The following is a 22,247-nucleotide window of genomic DNA, read 5'->3' as shown; positions in this document are numbered from 1 at the left end:
CAAATTCGGCAAACCTTTAGTTTTGTGGACTAAGAAAAAGAGGGAAGACACAAATACTAAAATCATATTGAAAGAGGGACGTTACTGCCGATTCTACAGAAATAACAATGGTTATAAGAGAGTACTGTGAACAATTACATGCCAAAAAAAATTGGATAACTAAGAGGAAATGGGCAAATTTCTAGAAACACAGAACCTACCGAGACCCCATTGCTATGTTTTTAGTTAACTGTATGCTAACTAACTGGAATTTAAGTAAAAACCTTAAAAAAAAAAGCTACCAAGATTAATCAGGAGGAAATAGGAAATCCTAATAGATCTAGAAGTAGTGAGGAGATTGAACCAGTGATCAAAACTCTCCCAACGAAAAGAAGCCATGGACCTGATGGCTTCACTGGTGAATTCTACCAAACATTTGGAGAACTAACCTCAGTCCTTCCTAAAGTTTTCCAAAAAACTGGGGTGCCTGGGTGGCTCCGTCAGTTGAGCGTCAGACTTAGGCTCAGGTCATGATCTCATGTTTCATGAGTTCAAGCCCCACGTTGGGGTTTGTGCTGACAGCTCGGAGCCTGGAGCCTGCTTCGGATTCTGTGCCTCCCTCTCTCTCTGCCCCTTCCCTGCTCATGCTCTGTCTCTCTCCGTCTCTCAAAAGTGAATAAATGTTAAAAAAGAAAAGTTTTTTTTTAACTTTTTCAAGAAACCTATGAAGAGGAGGAAATACTTCCTAGCTTGTTTTGTGACACTGCATTGCCCTGACACCAAAGCCAGACAAAGACACTATACGGAAAGAGAGCCCCAGACCAGTAGCCACATGAGCAATGGTGCAGAAACGCCCAACAAAATACTAGCAAACTGACTCAGAAGTTGTTAGAAAATCATACGCCATGACCACGTGAGGTTTATTCATGGGATGCAAGGATAGTTCCACACACACACATCAGTGTGATGCACCACATCGGCAGAATAAAGCGGGGGAAACACATCATCGTCTCAACTGATGCAGAAGAAACATTTGGCAAAATTCAATGCCCTTTCATGATAAAGACCTTCCACAAGCCAGAAACACGTGGAAACTACCCAACCTAATAAAAGTCCTAAAACATAAAACTGCCAGGGGAACCTGGTGGCTCAGTCGGTTAAGCGTCAGACTCTTGATCTCGGCTCAGGTCATGATCTCAGTTTGTGAGATCAAGCCCCGTGTGGGCCTCTGTGCTGACAGTGTGGGGCCTGCTTGGGATTCTCCCTCTCTCCCTCCCTTTCTGACCTCCCTGCCTCACGTTCTGTCTCTGTCTCAAATAAGTAAACTACATATACATATATATATATATACGTATGTATATATGTGTGTGTACATATATGTGTGTGTGTGTATATATATAAACTGCCAGTTCGTTTACCAGAAAAAAATGGATTTATTTGGGACTAGCAGAGACCTGTAATCCTGGGGAAAAAAAGCTACAGCACAACGAACCATAGGCAAGTCCCCAGAACAGGGGAAAAGGAGGCTTTTCACCGGGGCTTCTCCTTGGCTGGGCAGTGACAGTCTCTCATTGGCTGGGCTGTGATTGTCTCATTGGTTGAGCTCTGACTCTCATTGGCTGGGCTGTGACCGTCTCTCATTGGCTGAGCTGTGACCATCTCTCATTGGCTGGGCTGTGACCGTCTCTCATTGGCTGGGCTGTAATTGTCTCATTGGTAGAGCTCTGACTCTCATTGGCTGGGCTGTTGTCAGTGGAGGAGAAAAATATCCTTCCCCTGCCCCCCCATGGGCTAGCACCTCTCTTCCTGCTGGATTTGCAATTTATTCTTGGATATGACACCAAAACCATAGGTAACAAAAGAAAAAAATAACCAAATAGTACTTCATAAAAATTTAAAAATTTTGTGCATCCATGGGGCGCCTGGGTGGCTCAGTCGGTTGAGCGTCCGACTTCAGCTCAGGTCATGATCTCACGGTCCGTGAGTTTGAGCCCCGCATCGGGCTCTGTGCTGACAGCTCAGAGCCTGGAGCCTACTTTGGATTCTGTATTGTGCCTCCCTCTCTCTCTGCCCCTTCCCTGCTCATGCTCTGTCTCTCTGTCTCTCTCTCCCCTTCAAAAATAAACATTAAAGGGGCGCCTGGGTGGCTCAGTCGGTTGAGCGACCGACTTCGGCTCAGGTCACGATCTCACAGTTTGTGAGTTTGAGCCCCGCGTCGGGCTCTGTGCTGACAGCTCAGAGCCTGGAGCCTGCTTCGGATTCTGTGTCCCCCTCTCTCTCTGCCCCTCCCCCACTCATGCTCTGTCTCTCTCTGTCTCAGAAATAAACATTTAAAAAAATTTTTTTTTTAATTTTGTGCACCCAAAGACACTATCCACAGAGTAAAAGTCCGTGCACATGATGGGTGAACATATATGCAAACGATACATCTGACAAAGGATTAAAATCCAGAAAATACAGAGAACTTCTTGAAGTCAACAACAAAAAAGTCCTAGCGATCCAATTAAAAACAAGGGGGCAAAGGAATAAACATTTCTCCAAAGATGACATACAGGTAGCCAACAAACACACGAAAAGATGCTCCACATCGCCAGTTGGCAGGAAAACGAAGTTAAAACCACCGTGGGATACTGGTTCATATCCACCAGGACGGCTAGGATTTAGTGACAGTAGCAAGCAAGGTGATGTGGAAAAATCGGCACCCCCACACCTCGTACGTTACTGGGAACGTAAATTTGCTCAGTCGCCGTGGAAAACAGTATGGCAGTCCCGGAGAAAATTGAAATTAGAGCTGCCACACGATCCAACAATCTGACCTCTGAGTGTAGCCCAAAGGAGGTGAAAGCAGGGTCCTGAGGAGACACCCACGTCCCAGCCACATTCTCCACAGCAGCTAAAACGTGGAAGCCACCCACGCGGCCACGGATAAACAAAATCTGATACGTACACACAGCGGAATGGTGCTCAGTCATAGAAGAAGGGAGACGCTGACACCTGCGACATCATGGCTGAAACTGCAGGACGGACACTCGGTGAATAGGCCAGTCGCGAGAAGGCAAGTACTGTGGGATTCTACCCGTGTGAGTTACCTGGTGTCGCGGAAGCCGTAGAGACAGAGGGTAGACGGCGGTTGCCTGGGGCGGGGGGCAGGGCCAGTGGAGAGCTACTGCCTCCTGGGTATAGGGTCTCTCGGTTCCTACAAGGTTAAAAGGATCGTGGGGATGGATGGTGGGGATGAGGGACGGGCGAGTGTATTTCATACCACCCAACTGTGTACTCAAAAATGGTTAAGATGGTAAATTTCATGTTATGTATATTTCATCCCAGCTTAAAAAATTTTTTAGGTGGGAGGCAAAATTGTCACGCTTCTAGAAAATAATCCAGGAGACCATATTTCTGATCCCAAGGCGGGGAAAGTTGCGTGAAATAGGGCCAAGAAGCACCAGCCTGAAAAAAGATACTGGCGACTTTGACGCATTAAAATTGTGAACTCGTGCGTCCCGTGTGTGGGTTTCTGAGAGGCGACGGTGTGGTGTGGTTTCTCTGCCTGTTGGTTAGGTCCCACATGGGGCCTGGTGAGATGCCAGCCTTCCGGGTCCCGGCTTGTTGAAAATGCCGTGTTTTCATTATCGCTTTTAAATGAGAGTTTACTCGCGTGTGGAGTCCAGCGTTCAAAGGCAGTTTCCGTCGTGCTGTTCCCGGTGCTGGTCCCGGTCTCCCTGGGGGGCGAGCACGCGGTCTTGTCCTTCCGGCAGCTCTGAGCTTTTCTCTTTGCCTCGGGACCCTCAGACCTCACCACCTGGCCTGTCCTTTCCCGTTCCCGGCACTCCCTGAGTGCCTTCACTTCGGAAAGGTCATCGTCATCACATGTCTGTCCAAGTACTGCCCTGTGGCCATGGCCCCCTCTCACCACGGTGCGTCCCCCAAAACCTTTTGTCCAGGACGTCTGTCGGTTTCACTTTCTTGTTTTCAGCTCTTCTATTTTAAAATGTCTTTCTATCTCTGTCGTGGTTTTTCTGTCTGTGGGGGAAGACGTGCCCACTTTTCCATCTGGAAACCAGAAATCCCTTTTCAAAAATATTTAAAGTTTAAGCAACAGTGTTTTGTCTTTATGCGCCGTGTTGGTTTTTATAGCTACCTCCTCCAGGGCCACGGTGGAGCCCTGTGGCTGACGGTGTGGACTCTGGAGTCAGATCTCCTGGACGGAGCCTGGCTTTCACCCTTACTGAAGCGAGTGTTTCCATTGCTGCGTGCCTCAGTGTCCCCACCTGTAAAGCGGGAGAAATAATGGCTCACGCTCATCGGGTGCCACCCCGCAGGAGCTGCACTTCATGGACACGAGCTCTTGTCCACGGCAAGAGATGCTCATGTTCCCGGTCCCTTAGGAACATGTTTAAATTAGGTAAGAAGTACATCTATTTAAGGAAGAGAGTGTACTGTGGGAATGACAGGCGTTTAAGGAATGCTGTTGTTTTGCACGGGGGTTAACAAAGACTCAGGAAATCAGACCAGAAGTTCAGGGTAAGCTTTCAGAAGTTGGTCCCAAGAGTGGGCAGCAGGCCTCATTTGCTGCACGAGCCGTCTCCGGCCGGCCAGGGCCCAGGGTGACCTGCCCTGGATGGACCTCTTGAGATCGTAGGAAAGGACAGCAGTGGCCTTAAGAGAGCCCAGGCCCTTCTCCCTGGGCCCCCAGCCCCACCTTCCCCTGGCGTGGGGGGTGGGGGTGGGGGCATGGGCGCCACACTGAGTGCAGAGGCAGGTCATGTGACTCAGGGAGGGGGAGAGACCCTCCCACTCAGCCCCCACCAGCAGCGTCCTTTGCCTCCCCAGGTGGCAGTACCCCCTGAAACCAGCTCTGCCCACTTGGGGGTCTTTCTCGTCCTTCTGGCCCAGGTAAGTGGGGCGCCTTCTGTGTCTGGTTAGCACGTCTCCTGTCTGCGCCCCCACCTGCTCCCCCATCCTTCCCACACCCACCATGTGCACGTGGAGCTCTCTGGGTAGAGCGGCAGAAAAGAAGGCAGAGATCCCTGCCCCCTGCCCCCGCCTCCCTGGTGAGATGAGAAAAGAAGGGCCCTCGTAGAGCAAGTCGAGGTGGGGCAGGTGCCTTGAAGAAAACACACCGAGTGAGACCCGGGCCGGGGCCAGGCCCTGCAGCAACCAGCAGCTGCCTTGGGGTCTGGGCAGCATGGAGCACCCCTCTTCCGTGTGCACCCAGCCCACGAGGCAGCTACTGCCTGCGCTGACACGGCCCTGGGCTGCGTCCACGCTGCCAGCGGGTTTTCCAGTCTTCCGACACCAGTGAAACAGTCTCCTTATACATCCCGTGTGTTTGAAATGATGACTCACGCCTGGCCCCAGCCAATTCCCCACAGCCCAAGACTGACCCCGAGGGGCCTCCTTGCCCCTCACCCACCTGTCCCTCCCAGCGGGTCCGGCATGAGCCCTGGGGGTGCTATACAGCCTGAGGGGCCCTGCCTGGCCCACAGACACACGGAGGGGGGCACTCAGTTGGCGGAAAAGACTCCAGGGCCAAGACATGTACACAATGCTCAGCGTTTATTTGCAAGATCGGGGCGGAGTGAGCAGAGGGAGCTCCGACGCCCCCCACCCCTGCCCGGGGCCCTCCTGTCGGCCATGGTAACCCCACGCCTGGGTCCAGACATGGGCCTGCCTGGCACCGCTCCCTGGAGGCTGCCGGCCTGGCCTTGCCTGGACGGGCCTCAGCCTGAATTCTGCTGCAGGAGGTGGCCAGCAGGAATCTGTTCCCCGGGGCTTTGAGGAGCAGCGGGGGGCAGGAGGGGGGCACTCAGGCCCACAGTGCGGGGAGCAGCATGGCAGCTGATGCGCACTTTGCTATGGGGCACACCTCTGACACCAAGAAGGGGGCGAGTCCGGACGGAGCAGGCGCTTGTGTCTCAAATGAGGGGTCGGCCCTGATGGCCAGGCAGGTGGCCAAGACGTGCTGAAGTGGCTCCGAGGGCAAGGCCCCCTCCTGGAGCCCCCCTCAGGCAGGCCGTCATGGCACCACCACCTCCAGGGCGCAGGTGTCGCGAGGGCACGGGTGGAGGGTGTGCTCGGACTCCTGCAGCAGGCTGGCCCGGCTGTCCGCGGTTGGGTAGTGAGTGTTCTGGCTCCGGAGGGGGAGGGAGGGAGCTTGTGGGATGGGGTCACAATGGCAACAGCCAGTGGTGGACCCCTAGATCGAGAAGATGGGGGTGCTGTCCTCGGGAGCCTCGGGAGCAGGGACGCAGGACGCAGCACAGCTGCACTCGTCCACGTGGGTGTAGGTGTGCTGGACCGCTGTCCCATCGGGACACTGCATGGTCACCACCTGCTCGTGAACCCTTGTCTCCTGGCAGCAGGTGCACTGACGCTGCATGGCCTGGGCCTCCATGGAGAACCTGCAGATTTGAGTGGCTACCCTCAGGACCCGCCTCGTCCAGCCCCAGCCACCCAGCTCTTGCTTTCTCTGGGGCCTGGAGAGGATGGCTCCCGCCCACTCACGGGCAGCCCTGAGCTTGTCCTCGGAGCAGCGGGGGCTTCTCTGACCTGACCTGGGACAGTGCTCAGGGTCACCGAGCTCTGATCTTCTCTGGTCAGGCCCCCTCCCTTCTTGGAACCAGCTCATCAAACTAGCTGATCGGGACAAAACCCTCCTCCCTCCAGGAACCACCCCCCACCCCCCCACCCCCCCCCACCCCCGGGTCTTGAGCCAACGTCACATCCTTCCTTCTGCTCTCTGGGCCTACTTGCTCCACCTGGCAGAAGCCAGGGCGGTCTGAGGCGGGGAGGGGGCCCTTGGGAGGGGCGCCGGCCTCGCTCACTTGGACACTCCTGGGCACGAGCCCTCGCAGAAGGTGACGTTGACCGGGGCCTGGGTGGCGCAGCCCTGGTGTCTCAGGACCGTCCTGTTGACCCGGACTTGGCAGGAGTCTGGGCGGAGGGAGGAAGGGCGGTGGAGGTGCGGGAAGGGCTCTCCCCTGACCTGGGCCGCTCCTCCCACCCTCGGGAGCCCCGCGCTCGGGGTGGGGTCCTGGGGCTAGAGGCAGCTTGGGGCAGAAATCAGTGCATAGAGACTGGGAGGGGCTGGAGGGTGGGGGCAGGTAGGCGGGCCTCAGCTTACCCACTTCCTCACAGGAGTAGCAGCAGCCAGTTTTCCTGAGGATGCCCTGCAGGGGTTGGGGAGACAGAGCGGGGTGGGGGGGGCTGGGGGCTGGGCAGGAACTCCCAGGAGTAGGAGCGCGGGCGGGGCCAATGGGGCCGAGCGTGGGCGGGCTTCCCAGGGGTGGGGCGTGGGGAACCGGGTGGGCGTGGCCCTGGTGGGGCGTGGCCTCCGGGGACGGGCGTGGGCGGGGCCCTCGGGAGGGATCTCCAGGACGCGGGCGGCCCCGGGACACACACCTTGCAGCTGGACGGGTCCAGGCAAGGCAGCGGCCTCAGGGTGAGCACGTGGAGCCCGTTCTTGGCGTCGCAGCGGTACTCTGTGCAGTTGTCCACGAGGCTGCTGACCCAGGTCTCGTTGGGCTGCAGAAATGCGATGGGGAGGGTGGAGGCCCACAGGGCAATGAATTATCTGGTGGGCTGAGAAGGGCTGAAGGGAAGTCTCCCCTGGCGGGGGGGCGGAGACCGAACCCCCTCTTACCTGGACCAGCCGGCCGTCCGGCGTGAGACACGCTGTCTGCACGCACTCCCCACAGCACTGTCCCTCCACCTTCTGGTACTGGAAGCCCTGAGGGACAGGGATGGTTACATCCTCACCCCCAGCCCCCCTCCCCAGCCCTCCTGAACCCCATCCATACCCTAAGGGCCCAGCGACCTCCTTAGCAACCTGCCCAGGGCTGCCACCAGGCAGGCACTACCGGCGTCTGCCCAGGAGGGTGTACCTGGGGGCAGGTGGTGCTACAGTTGTCCTCCTTACACTGCACCGTTGGGTGCTGGGTGTCCACGGACAGGCAGGTGCATGTGTGGCAGGGAGTGACCGCTGGGAAGGTTGCACCGATCTGCAGTGGTTGGGGTGAGGGGAGGCAACATTGAGGGCACTGGTAGGGGCACAGGACCGGGGCCAAGACCCTTCCTTGCTGCTGGCTGGGCGGCAGGAAGGGAAGGCCTACAGAAAGTGGTTTCTTTGTTCTTCACATAGAATTCTGCATGTACCCCCTGGCTGAGCATAGACCGGGGCAGAGGCAGGGAAGGCAGGCAGGCTGGAGGGGGCTGGGAGGGCATGGTCCTACGCCAGCCCTCTTGCTGTGAGGAGGCTCCTGGGAGACCCTGAACCTAAGCTCTCAGAGGCAGGCATTCAGCCCGTGGCCCTCCCAGGCCCTCGGCAGACAGTGCCACGCCTGTGTCCCCCTCCTTCATGTCTCCACCAGGCTCTACAGGACCCAGAGCCCCGTGCTTATCTGCTCTCAAGCAGGAGGCTGCAGGCAGGGCTGGGCCTGTCCAGACGAGGGGTGGAGGTCCCCTAGCCGAGGTGCGGAGCCCAGGGCCCCACCCACTGCCCCCTGGCTCAGCAGAGCCCTTACCCCATAGGCAGTGCCATTGTAGGTGCACAGCTTAGGTCCTGGAAGGAAAGGGAGGGCTGAGCACCTGCCCAGGTGCTAGGGGGAAAGCGCTCACCCTCCGCCGCCCGAGCCCCACCCCAGAGAATCCCCAGCACAGCTCACGGCAGCTGAAGGTGGGGCAGCAGTCGCCCTCCTCCTGGGTGGCCACCAGCTCCTCTCCCGGCACACATTTGGGTGGGCTCTGGGGGCAGGTGGTCGTGTTGCAGACTGTGGGAGAGTCGGGGCGCTGTCAGGGGCACCCCTGCAGCTCCCCTTTTCTGGCTGTGCCAGCTCACAGTCTAGGGGAGTTTCTTGCAACAGTCGTATTTTTTTCCTGGGGGTTGAATCTTCTGGGTTCCTGCTGGATCCCCTCGCTGTACCCAGCCACACCAGAAGCCACCAGCCTCATTTTAGGTAGAAAAATGAAGCACCAAGAGGCCCACCAACTGGCCCACCAACTGGCCCCCTCCTCGGCCCTCCTCACCCTGTGGCCAATGGGGGCACGGGGCTCACCGCACAGCGTCTCCAGGCAGCACGGCTTGTCAGCCACAGGCCTGGTCACAGTCACCAGGCCCGCCCGGCTGCACTGCAGGGGCCGGTCCCGGGCTTCGCACAGCACGGGCGTGCACCGCACCGACAGGGAGCCCTCGTGACACACGCAGTCCTGGCAGTTGCTGACCCACCGCTCCCCGGGCTGGAAGAGACCAGTCAGGGTCCCTGGAGACTCCCAGACGGTGCCCTGGCCCTTGGGCTGCAGCCCTCAGTGTGGTCATGCCAGCCTTTGGCTTCCCGCTCAAGCTGCTGTCTCTGCAGCAGCCCGGGTGACAGGGATGTGTCGCACACCGGGGCACCCCACGCCAGCCCCCCACAGGGCTGCCCGGGCAGAGCAGGGTGCCCTGAGATGGGGCTTTCCGTCCCATTGCTCAGGCAAGGGGGCAGGTAGCTGGGGGGCAGAATACTCACAGATTTGGGAAACCCGTCTGGTCCCACACAGCCTGCAAGGGGAGAAGGAAGGGGAAGATCACTGGGGGTGCTGGGTTCCAGACCCAGTGGGCAGAGACCACAGGCCCTGGGACATGTCTTTGCGGGCCTGGCTGCCCCCCCCCCCCCCAGCAGAGGCCTCTTCTTCCCGCTGGGGACACAATTCCCTGGGGAACTCGGTGTCACGGCCATACTGCGCCCTCTGTGGAGGGAGCACCCAGGAGGGACGGTCCTGGACTGGCGTCTTCCCACCCCAGAGCTCCCCCTGCAGCCCTGTAGCTCAGGTCAGGGCAGCCGAGGCGGGTGCTTACCGCACTCGCGCACGCAGACGTTTGTGTGCGTGTTGAAGAGGGTGTGTCCATCCGGGCAGAAGCAGCCTTCCGCCAGCCCCTTGCCCACCTTGCTCTGGCGCCTGCAAGGACAGGAGGGCATTCCTAGGACCCTCGATCCACGTGAGTGCAGTCCTAGGGGTGAGGGCCGAGGGCAGGGCAGGCTGCTGGGGTTGGCCAGCTGCCCGGGGCCACTCGGAAGCGAAGGCTCAGAGATCGGGGTGGGGGAAGGGAGCCCCAGGCCCTTTGGTGCCCCCGGACCTCGCAGGCAGGCTTTACCTGGAGTCGCAGGACACGGGCTGTGCGGGGCCACACGGCTGGTACACCTTGCCGGACGGACAGGTGAAGTCTGGGGACAGAGACAGGTGTCAGGTGGGCCAAGGAGGCCAGAGCCCCCAGGGGCCGCCCCGACTCACTGCACAGCCCGCCGGTGGCGTCACGCCAGCTGCTGCACACGCCCTGGGCACGGCAGAGCGCTGCGTAGGCCTCCAGGCTCTTGCAGGGCGCCTGGCGGTCGGCTTGGCAGCCATCACTGATGCAGGAGCTGAAGAACGGGCCCGGCGGGATGAGGCCGTGGCACTCTGCGAAGACCCTGTGGGCAGGGGCGGTCAGAGGCCAGGGCAGAGAGCAGGTCACTGTCCCAGGACCACCAAACCCAGAGGAGAGACTCACGGGCTCAGCAACAGCTCACAGAGAGGTGCTGGGGGGCATGGGGAGGAGGTGGGCGTGGCGGGGACCGGGGGCTGGGGGGTGGGTGCCCCACAGTCCTCCCTGCTGCTCTCCCTGACCAGCCAGGTATGGGCCATGTCTTGGCAGGTGGGGGCGGTGGTGCCGTCTGGCTGGCGGCAGTCGTCTGTCTGGCTGTTGGTGCAGGTGCCTGGGGAGGTGGGGCAGCAGGGTCACGGTCTTGCCTTGCCCCTCCCCCCACCTGCGCTGAGGCGGCTGTGGCCCCCACTCACCGCACTGGCCCTCCGTGTTGTGGCTGAAGTGGGTGTAGGGCAGCCGGACCTGGAAGACGTGCCCGTCGAAGCTGATGCTGACATTAAGGGCAGGAATGTCGATGCCCATCGTGGTGGTGCCTGTCACGGACACGCTCACGCCATTCTTTGCAAAGCCCGGGCTCACTTGCTTTCGGTCAAACAATATCTGAGGACATATCAGGGGGTCGGGGTGGGGGATCCATGATCGGGTGGTGGGGCGGCAGGGCCTGCCTTGGAGGCTCTCCCTCCCGGGTGCTGGGGCCCCAAGTCCTTGGGGGGAGTCCCAGCTGGCTGCGCTCGGGCCCCCGGGGCGTCATGGCAGGCCCTTTGCCCTTCCAGAGGCCCCTCCGGGGGCTGACCTCCAGGCCTGCAGGCCTTCCCCGGTGATGCAGGGCAGGGCCACTCACCAGGGGCTCCTCCTGCCCGTTGGCGCCGGTGCTGGTGGTGAGGATGACCTCCGTGGACTTATAGCGGGTGCTGAGGGCGCGGGGACACTGGGCAGTGGCTGAGGTGGCCCCACAGTAGTAGTTGTGCATGTAGATGCTGAGGTTCCCGTGGCGCGGACGGATCTCCCGCATGAGCACGTGGGTGCAGTTGTCCACGAAGGAGTAGGAGGTGCCGTCAAAGGTGTTGTAGTGAGAGTTACCCCAGCCACTGCACAAGCCTGCGGGACATGGGCAGTCCCCTCACCCCAAAAGTGCCACCTGGGGGAGCCACTCAACTGCCCTGGGCCTTGGCTGCCTCTTTTTTAAATTTTTTTTTTAATGTTTATTTATTATTGACAGAGAGAGACAGAACCTGAGCAGGGGAGGGGCAGAGAGAGGGAGAGACACAGAATCCGAAGCAGGCTCCAGGCTCTGAGATGTTCAGCACAGAGCCCGACGCGGGGCTCGAACTCACAAACCGCGAGATCATGACCTGAGCCGAAGTCGGACGCTCAACCGACTGAGCCCCGCAGGCGCCCCTCGGCTGCCTTTTTTATAAAATGGGCGAGTAGGCTGGATGGTGGCCCTGAAGGATAAGGACATGTCCCCAGAGCCTGAGAATGGACACTTATTTGGGGAAAGGGTCTTCATGTCAGTAATTACGTTAAGTATCTAGAGGATACCATCCCGGATTACCAGGGTCACTCTAGCCCAGTGATACGTGTCCTTGTAAAGAAAGGAGTGGCCACAGGAAGGCCGAGCCACGGCTGGAGGCCCGTGGCCACAAGCCTAGGGATGCCTGGAGCCCCCAAAGCTGACAAGGCAGGGAGGGCCCTCCCTGCAGCCTCAGGCATTCCTGGTGTTGTGACCCAGTGTGCGGTCCTCACTTCTCCCGGAACCTGCTGTCCAGGCGTCCAGGGCCCAGGCCAGAAGTGCTCCCAGACGGCAGCTCCATGAAAGACGCCCAGAAACCCCGGGGACAACGGCGCGGCTGCTGCTCCCTTCCATGTGGGGGGCTCCCTGCACACCCCCCGGCCCCACCCAGCTTACACTCGCACTCAAAACGGAAGTCACACGGCTCGCTCCCCTGCCACACTCTGACTGGCCGATGCCCATTCACGCAGCTCACACTGGCCGCTGACTTCCGCTCCAGAAGCACCATGCGGTTGTTGCCTTCACACCGGGCCACCGTGCAGTCCGGCAGGGTCCAGGACTCGTTCACCTGGGAGACAGAGGGTACGGTGCTCACTGGCTGGGGGCTACGAGACCTGCTACGTGGCCCTGCCACAGCCTCAGGTCCCTCATTGCCCAGGGCAGGCCCTGTGTCCTGGGCCAGCCCCAATCCTTGGCGCCTTCCTCCGGCACTACCCGTGGAGGGGTGAGCGGGGGTCACCCACAGCCCCAAGCAGGGCAGGGCTCAGCCCCCAGTTGGTTGCCCAACCCCAGGCACACAGCAAAAAAAGGAAGCACAGGCAGGAAGCGCACCTGTCGGGGAGGGACAAGGAGGTCGCAGGGAGGAGCTGCAGAGGAGGGGGACAGGGGGGCTGAGGATGCTGGGGGTGAGGAGGTGGGGCAGGTGCTCTGGAAGCGGTCAATGTCACAGCGCTGGTTGCAGATGGCAGAGAAGTGGCAGCCCGCACTGTCCGTCTTGTTGTAGACCACATCCCCTGTAGAGGAGAAAATCACCAAGGGGATCACGCCAAGTTTAGCGCAGGAGAAGGTGGGGCTTGGACGGCACCACCTGAGTCACAGGAGGCACACGGAGGGGCCCCAGAGACCCAGGGTCTGAGTGCCCTGGGTGGACAGTTGGAAGGAACCAGGGGCTTCCTCACTCACCGGGAGAGAAGAGCTGCCCGTATGCCCGGCAGAGGCAGCCGGTGGTGAAGTGTGTGCTGCTGGATGCTGGGGGCCTTGGGGTGGTGACCACGGAGGTGGATGAGGTCCACACCATGACAGGCAGGGACGTGGAGGCAGCCGGGGAGGGGCCCGGGGCGGTGCTCGGCGGGGAGCTGGTGGCCTCGGTCGTGGGGGGCGGTAGGGTGGTCCTGGTGCTGGAGGTGGCCCCGGCGGTGCTGGGCACGGTGCCGGGGAGGCCGGACGAGGTCTCGGTGCGCCACGTCGGGGACGCACTGACCCGGGTGCCGGGCGGGGAGCGGGAGACAGTGGTGGGCGTGGTGGTGGGCATCGCCGAGGTACGGGAGGTCTTCGGGGATAGGGAGGGGGCCGCGGTGGTGGCGGGGGTGGTGGCGCAGTGGCTGTAGTCCTCACAGCAGAGCAGTCGCGCGTGGAAGTTGTGACAGTAGGGCAGGGGCCCCGGCTGCTCGCGGTTGCGGCACAGCAGCCCAAAGCTCACGTTGCACTGGACCACCTGCCCCACCTCCTCCAGGGGCGCATCGGGCACCTTCTCTGATCGGCACTCGATGTCCCGGGGCCGGTCACAGAAGACGTGCCCGGCCAAGCGCCAGACCGCGAAGGTCTCGAAGTCCCCGCCGTCGGGGCCCGGTATGGGGTAGTCCTCGTCGAACCAGTCTGTCCACGCGCACCGTGGCCTGCAGCCCGGGGAGGATGAGGGGGCCAGCGTGTGCCTGGTGGAGGCGGACTGTGGGGCTGTGGAGAGCGGCGTGGTCCTGGAGGTGGGCCTGCTGGGCCGGGACCAGGGGGTGGCCCGCCCACTGGAGGTCACCACAGGGACCGTGGTGGGTGCGTGGGCTGAGGTGGGCTTGCTGGTCGTCGTGGGGATGCCCGTAGAGGAGGAGGGGCTGGGGCTGGAGACCCTCTCTGTGATCCTGGCAGAGGGAGGAAGCGTCTGGCCGGTGGCCACAGAGAGTCTCTGGGTGGTCTGGGGGGAGGAGGGACCTGGCTGGGAGGTGGGGACACTGACCCTCCAGGTGGTCCCAGAAGAAGGGGGAAGGGTCTGGGTGGTCCTGGGGGAGGAAGGACCTGTCTGAGAGGTGGGGAGAGTGACCCTCCAGGTGGTCCCAGAAGAAGGAGGGGCCTGGGTGGTCCTGGGGGAAGAAGGAAGGATCTGGGTCGTCCCAGAAGAAGGAGAAAGGGTCTGGGTGGTCCGAGGGGAGGAGGGACCTGGCTGGGAGGTGGGGACAGAGACCCTCTGGGTGGTCCTTTGGGAGGAAGGAAGGATCTGGGTGGTCCCAGAGGAAACAGAAAGGCTCTGGGTGGTCCCAGGGGAAGTAAAAAGGGTCTGGGTGGTCCCAGGGGAAGAAGGAAGTGTCTGGGTGGTCCCAGGGGAAGAAGGAAGGGTCTGGGTGGTCCCAGAGGAAGGAGGAGGGGTCTGGGTGGTCCCAGAGGAAGGAGGAAGGGTTTTGGTGGTCCCAGGGGAAGAAGGAAGGGTCTGGGTGGTCCCAGGGGAGGTAAAAAGGGTCTGGGTGGTCCCACCGGAAGAAGGGAGGGTCTGGGTGGTCCCAGGGGAGGTAAAAAGGGTCTGGGTGGTCCCAGAGGAAGGAGGAAGGGTTTTGGTGGTCCCAGGGGAAGAAGGAAGGGTCTGGGTGGTCACAGAGGAAGGAGGAACGGTCTGGGTGGTGGGGACAGTGACCCTCCGGGTGGTGGCAGGGGAGGAGGGGTGCGTGGCCGTCGTCCGCGGCCCAGGAACCTGCGATGACCTTTGTCCTGTGCTGCTGCTGCTGCTGGTGGGCTCAGGGACCGCAGAGCTGGCACAGTGGCTGTAGTCGTCACAGCAGAGCACGCGGATGTGGTAGTTGAGGCAAGTCTGGCCTCCTCTCTGCCGGTTGTTCCTGCAGATGAGTCCGTAGTTGACGTCACATCGTAGCACCTGGCCCAGCTGCTCCAAGGGCACGTCCGGGAAGAGGACGGCCTGGCACTCGATGGCCTCGGGATCCGCGCAGAGCTGGCCGCCCGTGTCCTGGATGTGGTAGTAGGTCTCAATGTCGCCCCCGAAGCGGCCGGGCAGGGGCTGGTCACTGTCCAGCCAGCCCGTCCAGCGGCAGGCGGGCTGGCACGGGGAGGTGGCCGCGGTGTGGCCCGTGCTGGGCGCTGTAGGACTGGGGGTCGTCGGGGACCAGACGGTGGTACTGGCAGCCAGTGTGGGGGTCGGACCCGGGCTGGTGGCCCGGGGGGTCATCGTAGTGGTGGCCAGGGTGCTGGGACAGTGGCTGTAGTCGTCACAGCAGAGCACGCGGATGTGGTAGTTGAGGCACATCTTGAACCGGCCAACCTGGTCACGATTGTGGCACACCAGACCCTCGCCCAGCCTGCACTGCACTACCTGGCCCAGCTCCTGCAGGGGCACGTCGGGCAGCAGCTCGGCCCGACACTCCAGGTCCAGGGGCCGCTTGCAGATGGCTTTGCCGGCCGCCCGGATGTTGGCATACGTCTCAAAGTCCCCACCGGAGGCCCCTGGCACCGGATAACTCTCGTCTAGCCAATCCGTCCAGGCACAGCGAGGCTCGCAGGCCGTGGACCCGACTGCTGGTGACGTGGCCGTGGAGGCGACTGTGGAGGAGCCCAGGGCGGTGCTCAGCGGGGAGCTGGTGGCCTCGGTCGTGGGGGGCGGTAGGGAGGTCCTGGTGCTGGAGGTGGCCCCGGCGGTGCTGGGCACGGTGCCGGGGAGGCCGGACGAGGTCTCGGTGCGCCACGTCGGGGACGCACTGACCCGGGTGCCGGGCGGGGAGCGGGAGACAGTGGTGGGCGTGGTGGTGGGCATCGCCGAGGTACGGGAGGTCTTCGGGGATAGGGAGGGGGCCGCGGTGGTGGCGGGGGTGGTGGCGCAGTGGCTGTAGTCCTCACAGCAGAGCAGTCGCGCGTGGAAGTTGTGACAGTAGGGCAGGGGCCCCGGCTGCTCGCGGTTGCGGCACAGCAGCCCAAAGCTCACGTTGCACTGGACCACCTGCCCCACCTCCTCCAGGGGCGCATCGGGCACCTTCTCTGATCGGCACTCGATGTCCCGGGGCCGGTCACAGAAGACGTGCCCGGCCAAGCGCCAGACCGCGAAGGTCTCGAAGTCCCCGCCGTCGGGGCCCGGTATGGGGTAGTCCTCGTCGAACCAGTCTGTCCACGCGCACCGTGGCCTGCAGCCCGGGGAGGATGAGGGGGCCAGCGTGTGCCTGGTGGAGGCGGACTGTGGGGCTGTGGAGAGCGGCGTGGTCCTGGAGGTGGGCCTGCTGGGCCGGGACCAGGGGGTGGCCCGCCCACTGGAGGTCACCACAGGGACCGTGGTGGGTGCGTGGGCTGAGGTGGGCTTGCTGGTCGTCGTGGGGATGCCCGTAGAGGAGGAGGGGCTGGGGCTGGAGACCCTCTCTGTGATCCTGGCAGAGGGAGGAAGCGTCTGGCCGGTGGCCACAGAGAGTCTCTGGGTGGTCTGGGGGGAGGAGGGACCTGGCTGGGAGGTGGGGACACTGACCCTCCAGGTGGTCCCAGAAGAAGGGGGAAGGGTCTGGGTGGTCCTGGGGGAGGAAGGACCTGTCTGAGAGGTGGGGAGAGTGACCCTCCAGGTGGTCCCAGAAGAAGGAGGGGCCTGGGTGGTCCTGGGGGAAGAAGGAAGGATCTGGGTCATCCCAGAAGAAGGAGAAAGGGTCTGGGTGGTCCGAGGGGAGGAGGGACCTGGCTGGGAGGTGGGGACAGAGACCCTCTGGGTGGTCCTTTGGGAGGAAGGAAGGATCTGGGTGGTCCCAGAGGAAACAGAAAGGCTCTGGGTGGTCCCAGGGGAAGAAGGAAGTGTCTGCGTGGTCCCAGGGGAAGAAGGAAGGGTCTGGGTGGTCCCAGAGGAAGGAGGAGGGGTCTGGGTGGTCCCAGAGGAAGGAGGAAGGGTTTTGGTGGTCCCAGGGGAAGAAGGAAGGGTCTGGGTGGTCCCAGGGGAGGTAAAAAGGGTCTGGGTGGTCCCACCGGAAGAAGGGAGGGTCTGGGTGGTCCCAGGGGAGGTAAAAAGGGTCTGGGTGGTCCCAGAGGAAGGAGGAAGGGTTTTGGTGGTCCCAGGGGAAGAAGGAAGGGTCTGGGTGGTCACAGAGGAAGGAGGAATGGTCTGGGTGGTGGGGACAGTGACCCTCCGGGTGGTGGCAGGGGAGGAGGGGTGCGTGGCCGTCGTCCGCGGCCCAGGAACCTTTTGTCCTGTGCTGCTGCTGCTGCTGGTGGGCTCAGGGACCGCAGAGCTGGCACAGTGGCTGTAGTCGTCACAGCAGAGCACGCGGATGTGGTAGTTGAGGCAAGTCTGGCCTCCTCTCTGCCGGTTGTTCCTGCAGATGAGTCCGTAGTTGACGTCACATCGTAGCACCTGGCCCAGCTGCTCCAAGGGCACGTCCGGGAAGAGGACGGCCTGGCACTCGATGGCCTCGGGATCCGCGCAGAGCTGGCCGCCCGTGTCCTGGATGTGGTAGTAGGTCTCAATGTCGCCCCCGAAGCGGCCGGGCAGGGGCTGGTCACTGTCCAGCCAGCCCGTCCAGCGGCAGGCGGGCTGGCACGGGGAGGTGGCCGCGGTGTGGCCCGTGCTGGGCGCTGTAGGACTGGGGGTCGTCGGGGACCAGACGGTGGTACTGGCAGCCAGTGTGGGGGTCGGACCCGGGCTGGTGGCCCGGGGGGTCATCGTAGTGGTGGCCAGGGTGCTGGGACAGTGGCTGTAGTCGTCACAGCAGAGCACGCGGATGTGGTAGTTGAGGCACATCTTGAACCGGCCAACCTGGTCACGATTGTGGCACACCAGACCCTCGCCCAGCCTGCACTGCACTACCTGGCCCAGCTCCTGCAGGGGCACGTCGGGCAGCAGCTCGGCCCGACACTCCAGGTCCAGGGGCCGCTTGCAGATGGCTTTGCCGGCCGCCCGGATGTTGGCATACGTCTCAAAGTCCCCACCGGAGGCCCCTGGCACCGGATAACTCTCGTCTAGCCAATCCGTCCAGGCACAGCGAGGCTCGCAGGCCGTGGACCCGACTGCTGGTGACGTGGCCGTGGAGGCGACTGTGGAGGAGCCCAGGGCGGTGCTCGGCGGGGAGCTGGTGGCCTCGGTCGTGGGGGGCGGTAGGGAGGTCCTGGTGCTGGAGGTGGCCCCGGCGGTGCTGGGCACGGTGCCGGGGAGGCCGGACGAGGTCTCGGTGCGCCACGTCGGGGACGCACTGACCCGGGTGCCGGGCGGGGAGCGGGAGACAGTGGTGGGCGTGGTGGTGGGCATCGCCGAGGTACGGGAGGTCTTCGGGGATAGGGAGGGGGCCGCGGTGGTGGCGGGGGTGGTGGCGCAGTGGCTGTAGTCCTCACAGCAGAGCAGTCGCGCGTGGAAGTTGTGACAGTAGGGCAGGGGCCCCGGCTGCTCGCGGTTGCGGCACACCAGCCCAAAGCTCACGTTGCACTGGACCACCTGCCCCACCTCCTCCAGGGGCGCATCGGGCACCTTCTCTGATCGGCACTCGATGTCCCGGGGCCGGTCACAGAAGACGTGCCCGGCCAAGCGCCAGACCGCGAAGGTCTCGAAGTCCCCGCCGTCGGGGCCCGGTATGGGGTAGTCCTCGTCGAACCAGTCTGTCCACGCGCACCGTGGCCTGCAGCCCGGGGAGGATGAGGGGGCCAGCGTGTGCCTGGTGGAGGCGGACTGTGGGGCTGTGGAGAGCGGCGTGGTCCTGGAGGTGGGCCTGCTGGGCCGGGACCAGGGGGTGGCCCGCCCACTGGAGGTCACCACAGGGACCGTGGTGGGTGCGTGGGCTGAGGTGGGCTTGCTGGTCGTCGTGGGGATGCCCGTAGAGGAGGAGGGGCTGGGGCTGGAGACCCTCTCTGTGATCCTGGCAGAGGGAGGAAGCGTCTGGCCGGTGGCCACAGAGAGTCTCTGGGTGGTCTGGGGGGAGGAGGGACCTGGCTGGGAGGTGGGGACACTGACCCTCCAGGTGGTCCCAGAAGAAGGGGGAAGGGTCTGGGTGGTCCTGGGGGAGGAAGGAAGGATCTGGGTCGTCCCAGAAGAAGGAGAAAGGGTCTGGGTGGTCCGAGGGGAGGAGGGACCTGGCTGGGAGGTGGGGACAGAGACCCTCTGGGTGGTCCTTTGGGAGGAAGGAAGGATCTGGATGTTCCCAGACAACGGAGGAAGGGTCTGGGTGGTCCAGGGGGAGGAAGGAACTGTCTGGGAGGTGGGGACAGTGACTCTCCAGGTGGTTCCAGAAGAAGGAGTGATCTGGGTGGTCCTGGGGGAAGAAGGAAGAATCTGGGTGGTCCCAGACAAAGGAGGAAGGGTCTGGGTGGTCCCGGGGGAGGAGGGACCTGTCTGGGAGGTGGGGACAGTAACCATCGGGGTGTTCCTGGGGGAAGAGGCCTGGGACCGGGTTACTGCTCTGGTGGCGGCCCCTGGTCCCGGTGACGTCACAGCCCCAGCGGCAGTGCTGCTGGTGCTGGGGGCCGCGGAGGTGGGGCAGTAGGGGGAGGGCTGGCAGCAGAGCGCCCGGACGTTATAGTTGAAGCACATGTTGAACTGGCCCTTCTGGTCCGCGTTCCTACAGACCAGCCCTGTCTGCAGGCTGCAGCTGATCACCTGCCCGATCTGGTCGATGCTGACCTCGGGGTAGCTCTCTGCCCGGCACTGTACGTCCTTGGGCTCCCAGCACAGCTTGCCCCCGGCAGCCCTGATGTTGTCGAAGGTCTCCATGTCCCCGCCCTCCACCCCTGAGGTCGGGAAGTCCACGTCAAACCAGTCTGTCCACTCGCACTGGGGCTGACAGCCGGTCGTGCCCTGGCCGGTGGTGGGCCCGGTTCCCGGGATTCCTGGCGACGTCTTTGTCGTTGGCGTGGTCGTCTCTGTGGACGGTGGGCTGATGGTGCCGGTGCCGGTTGCGCCCGCTGCTCTTGTGACTGTGGGAGCCACATGGGTGGGTGTCGTCCCTGACGCCAGGGTGGGTCCCGTCGAGGGGCGCCACGGGGTCCCCCGCGGGCTCGTCCGAGTCCACGGCCCGGCGGTGGTGGCGGCGGTGGCGGTGGGCCCTGCACAGTGGTCGCGGCTGCAGCAGAGCACACGGATCCTGTAGTTGTAGCACATCTTGAACAGGCCCGCCTGCTCCTCGTTCCTGCACACCAGGCCGAAGCTGGGGTCGCAGTGCACGTGCTGGCCCAGCTCTGCGGGGCTCCTGCCGGGGAAGATCTTGGCCTGGCACTCGATGTCCTCCGGATGCTCGCACACGGCCCCTCCCGCCCTCCTGATCTTGTCATACGACTCAACGTCCCCCCCGGCCTCCTCGGACTTGGGGTAGTCCTCATCGAACCACTCTGTCCACCAACACCGGGGCTGACAGGCGGTGGTGGCCGAGGCCGAGGAGCTTAGTGTCCGGGTCCCTGTCGTGGTTGTGGCCCCCGTGGACTGGACGGTGGGGGGCCAGCGTGGACTGGACGGTGGGGGCCCCCCGTGGACTGGACGGTGGGGGCCACCGTGGACTGGAGGGTGGGGGCCCCCGTGGACTGGAAGGTGGGGCCAGACAGGGAGCTGACCGGTGGCTGCTGGGTGGTGGCAGCAGGGGAGGTGCCACAGGGCACGTGGTCACAGCAGAGGACTTGCAGCTCATAGTTATAGCATAGCTGGTGGCTCTGCTCACCGTTGAGGCAAGTCAGCCCCCGGGCCACGTCACACTCCACTTTCTGGCCCAGGAGCTGCAGCGGGACGTGGGGGAATTTCTGTGCCCGGCACTCAATGGCCACTGGGGCTGGGCAGACCTCATGGCCCCTCTGCCTCAGGTTCACAAACGTCTCAAAGTCTCCACCTGGCAGGCCAGGCTCTGGATGGCTGCTGTCATGCCAGCCGGACCAATAGCACACTTCTCGCACACACACGGTGGAGGAGGTGGGGACCGAGCCTGTGGGTGGGAGGCAGGAACGTCGTCAGCCTCCTCTGCACGCCCGCCAGCCGTGCCCAGGAGGAGAGGTGACCCAGGCCGTCCCTCACGCCCAGGACGCCTGCACTGACCTGCCACTTGGTGTTCCCTCACCACCCAGACTGTTGCCCAGACTCTGGGGTTTGGGAGAGGGAGGCAGGACCAGCAGGGTGTCCTCCAGGCTTACCTGTTGTGGAGAGGGGTGTCACGGTGGTGGTGAAGGTGAAGGGTGTCGTGGACGGGGTTCCGGGACATTCCACAGCCCTCCGAATGATGGTCCCATTGTTTCCACAGATGGCGATCAAACAGGCACCGAGCCCGTCAGTCGTGTTGTAGATGACGTCCTCGAAATGGTAGGTCCTGCCCTCGTAGGTGCAGGTGCACGCTGGCAGACAGGGTAGGCGCAGGGCTGACTTGGAGACCCCAGCCCCCAGTCCCTAGCCCCGCGTGGCACCCCTCACCCTTACCTTCGAGGCTGTGCGCGCACCGGAGGCCGCCGGCCGTGCATTCACTAGGGAGGGGAGAGGAGAGAGCTGAGGGCCAGCCCCACCGGGCCGGCAGCCCCCTGCCCCGGCTTCCCCGCCCACTCACCAGCTCTGGCAGTTCCCTGCCGTGGGGACCCTCGCGCCCACGTCGTGGTAGTTCCCGTCCTCATCGTAGCAGCCGCACTGGGCCACGCACTTCATCTGGTCCTCGTTGAAGAACGGCTCGCTGGGCGGGCACTTTGGGTAGCAGCCTGCGCAGGGGCGGGGCGGGCAGGAGACTCACCCTCGTGGCCAGGTGGTGGCTGCTGCCCTGGGCGGCCAGCCCGCCACCCACGCACGACCCTGCCCTCACCTTCCAGGCCCGGCAGTTCGGTCAGGCAGCGGCCGCTCGGGTTCCGGCAGGTCCTCATGCAGGGCGGGCCGCACGGCTGGTAGTGCCACTCGCACTGGCCCTCGCGGTTGTAGTAGTCGCAGAACAAGGCTGCGGGTGAGGGGGCCGACTCAGCGGGCCGGCTCCGGCCAGAGCGAGCCACCAGCGGCCCCAGGCGGGGCGCCGCCCTGGCAACGACGGCCTCCAGGGCCACCCGGCGGCCGGCCGGGCTCCCCCTGCACCCCGACCTTCGACCAAGCCCCGTCCCTCCCCTGTGCCTCCCGCATGGGGCCTCGGGGGGTGTGGGCCCCAAATGCCCGTGACCGGACGCAGCCGCGGGTCCCCTGGCTCCTCGGGGGTG

General features: G+C 62.9%; 2 protein-coding genes across 2 annotated transcripts in view; one reads left to right on the top strand and one right to left on the bottom strand.

Annotated features, from left to right (window-relative positions):
- The first annotated feature begins 2,100 nt into the window (after positions 1-2,100).
- The window catches only part of LOC113597868 (collagen alpha-1(I) chain-like), a 45,256-nt gene continuing 25,109 nt past the window's right edge, over positions 2,101-22,247 (top strand). Inside the window, exons 1-3 of the transcript XR_008290209.1 lie at positions 2,101-4,381; positions 4,810-4,872; positions 21,326-21,384. The gene's annotated coding sequence lies outside the window, so the exon portion shown is untranslated. The remainder of the gene's footprint in view (positions 4,382-4,809; positions 4,873-21,325; positions 21,385-22,247) is intronic.
- Positions 5,525-22,247, bottom strand: part of MUC5B (mucin 5B, oligomeric mucus/gel-forming) — a 28,879-nt gene continuing 12,156 nt past the window's right edge. Inside the window, exons 24-47 of the mRNA XM_053202723.1 lie at positions 21,869-21,997; positions 21,623-21,767; positions 21,499-21,542; positions 21,219-21,416; positions 20,599-21,013; positions 13,071-20,548; positions 12,720-12,901; positions 12,285-12,456; positions 11,217-11,473; positions 10,789-10,975; positions 10,502-10,706; positions 10,246-10,421; positions 10,109-10,178; positions 9,812-9,912; positions 9,483-9,514; positions 9,033-9,213; positions 8,643-8,747; positions 8,502-8,539; positions 7,863-7,979; positions 7,622-7,708; positions 7,381-7,503; positions 7,103-7,148; positions 6,804-6,912; positions 5,525-6,380 (exon numbers count right to left, since the gene is read on the bottom strand). Coding sequence (XP_053058698.1) covers positions 6,176-6,380; positions 6,804-6,912; positions 7,103-7,148; positions 7,381-7,503; positions 7,622-7,708; positions 7,863-7,979; positions 8,502-8,539; positions 8,643-8,747; positions 9,033-9,213; positions 9,483-9,514; positions 9,812-9,912; positions 10,109-10,178; positions 10,246-10,421; positions 10,502-10,706; positions 10,789-10,975; positions 11,217-11,473; positions 12,285-12,456; positions 12,720-12,901; positions 13,071-20,548; positions 20,599-21,013; positions 21,219-21,416; positions 21,499-21,542; positions 21,623-21,767; positions 21,869-21,997 — 10,802 coding nt within the window. The 3' untranslated portion in view covers positions 5,525-6,175. The remainder of the gene's footprint in view (positions 6,381-6,803; positions 6,913-7,102; positions 7,149-7,380; positions 7,504-7,621; positions 7,709-7,862; positions 7,980-8,501; positions 8,540-8,642; positions 8,748-9,032; positions 9,214-9,482; positions 9,515-9,811; positions 9,913-10,108; positions 10,179-10,245; positions 10,422-10,501; positions 10,707-10,788; positions 10,976-11,216; positions 11,474-12,284; positions 12,457-12,719; positions 12,902-13,070; positions 20,549-20,598; positions 21,014-21,218; positions 21,417-21,498; positions 21,543-21,622; positions 21,768-21,868; positions 21,998-22,247) is intronic.

This window comes from Acinonyx jubatus, chromosome D1 (assembly GCF_027475565.1).
Source record: "Acinonyx jubatus isolate Ajub_Pintada_27869175 chromosome D1, VMU_Ajub_asm_v1.0, whole genome shotgun sequence".
In the NCBI taxonomy this organism is placed as follows: Eukaryota; Metazoa; Chordata; class Mammalia; order Carnivora; family Felidae; genus Acinonyx; species Acinonyx jubatus.
The sequence above is the reverse complement of the archived record's forward strand: the minus strand, read 5'-3'. Positions and strand labels throughout refer to the sequence as shown.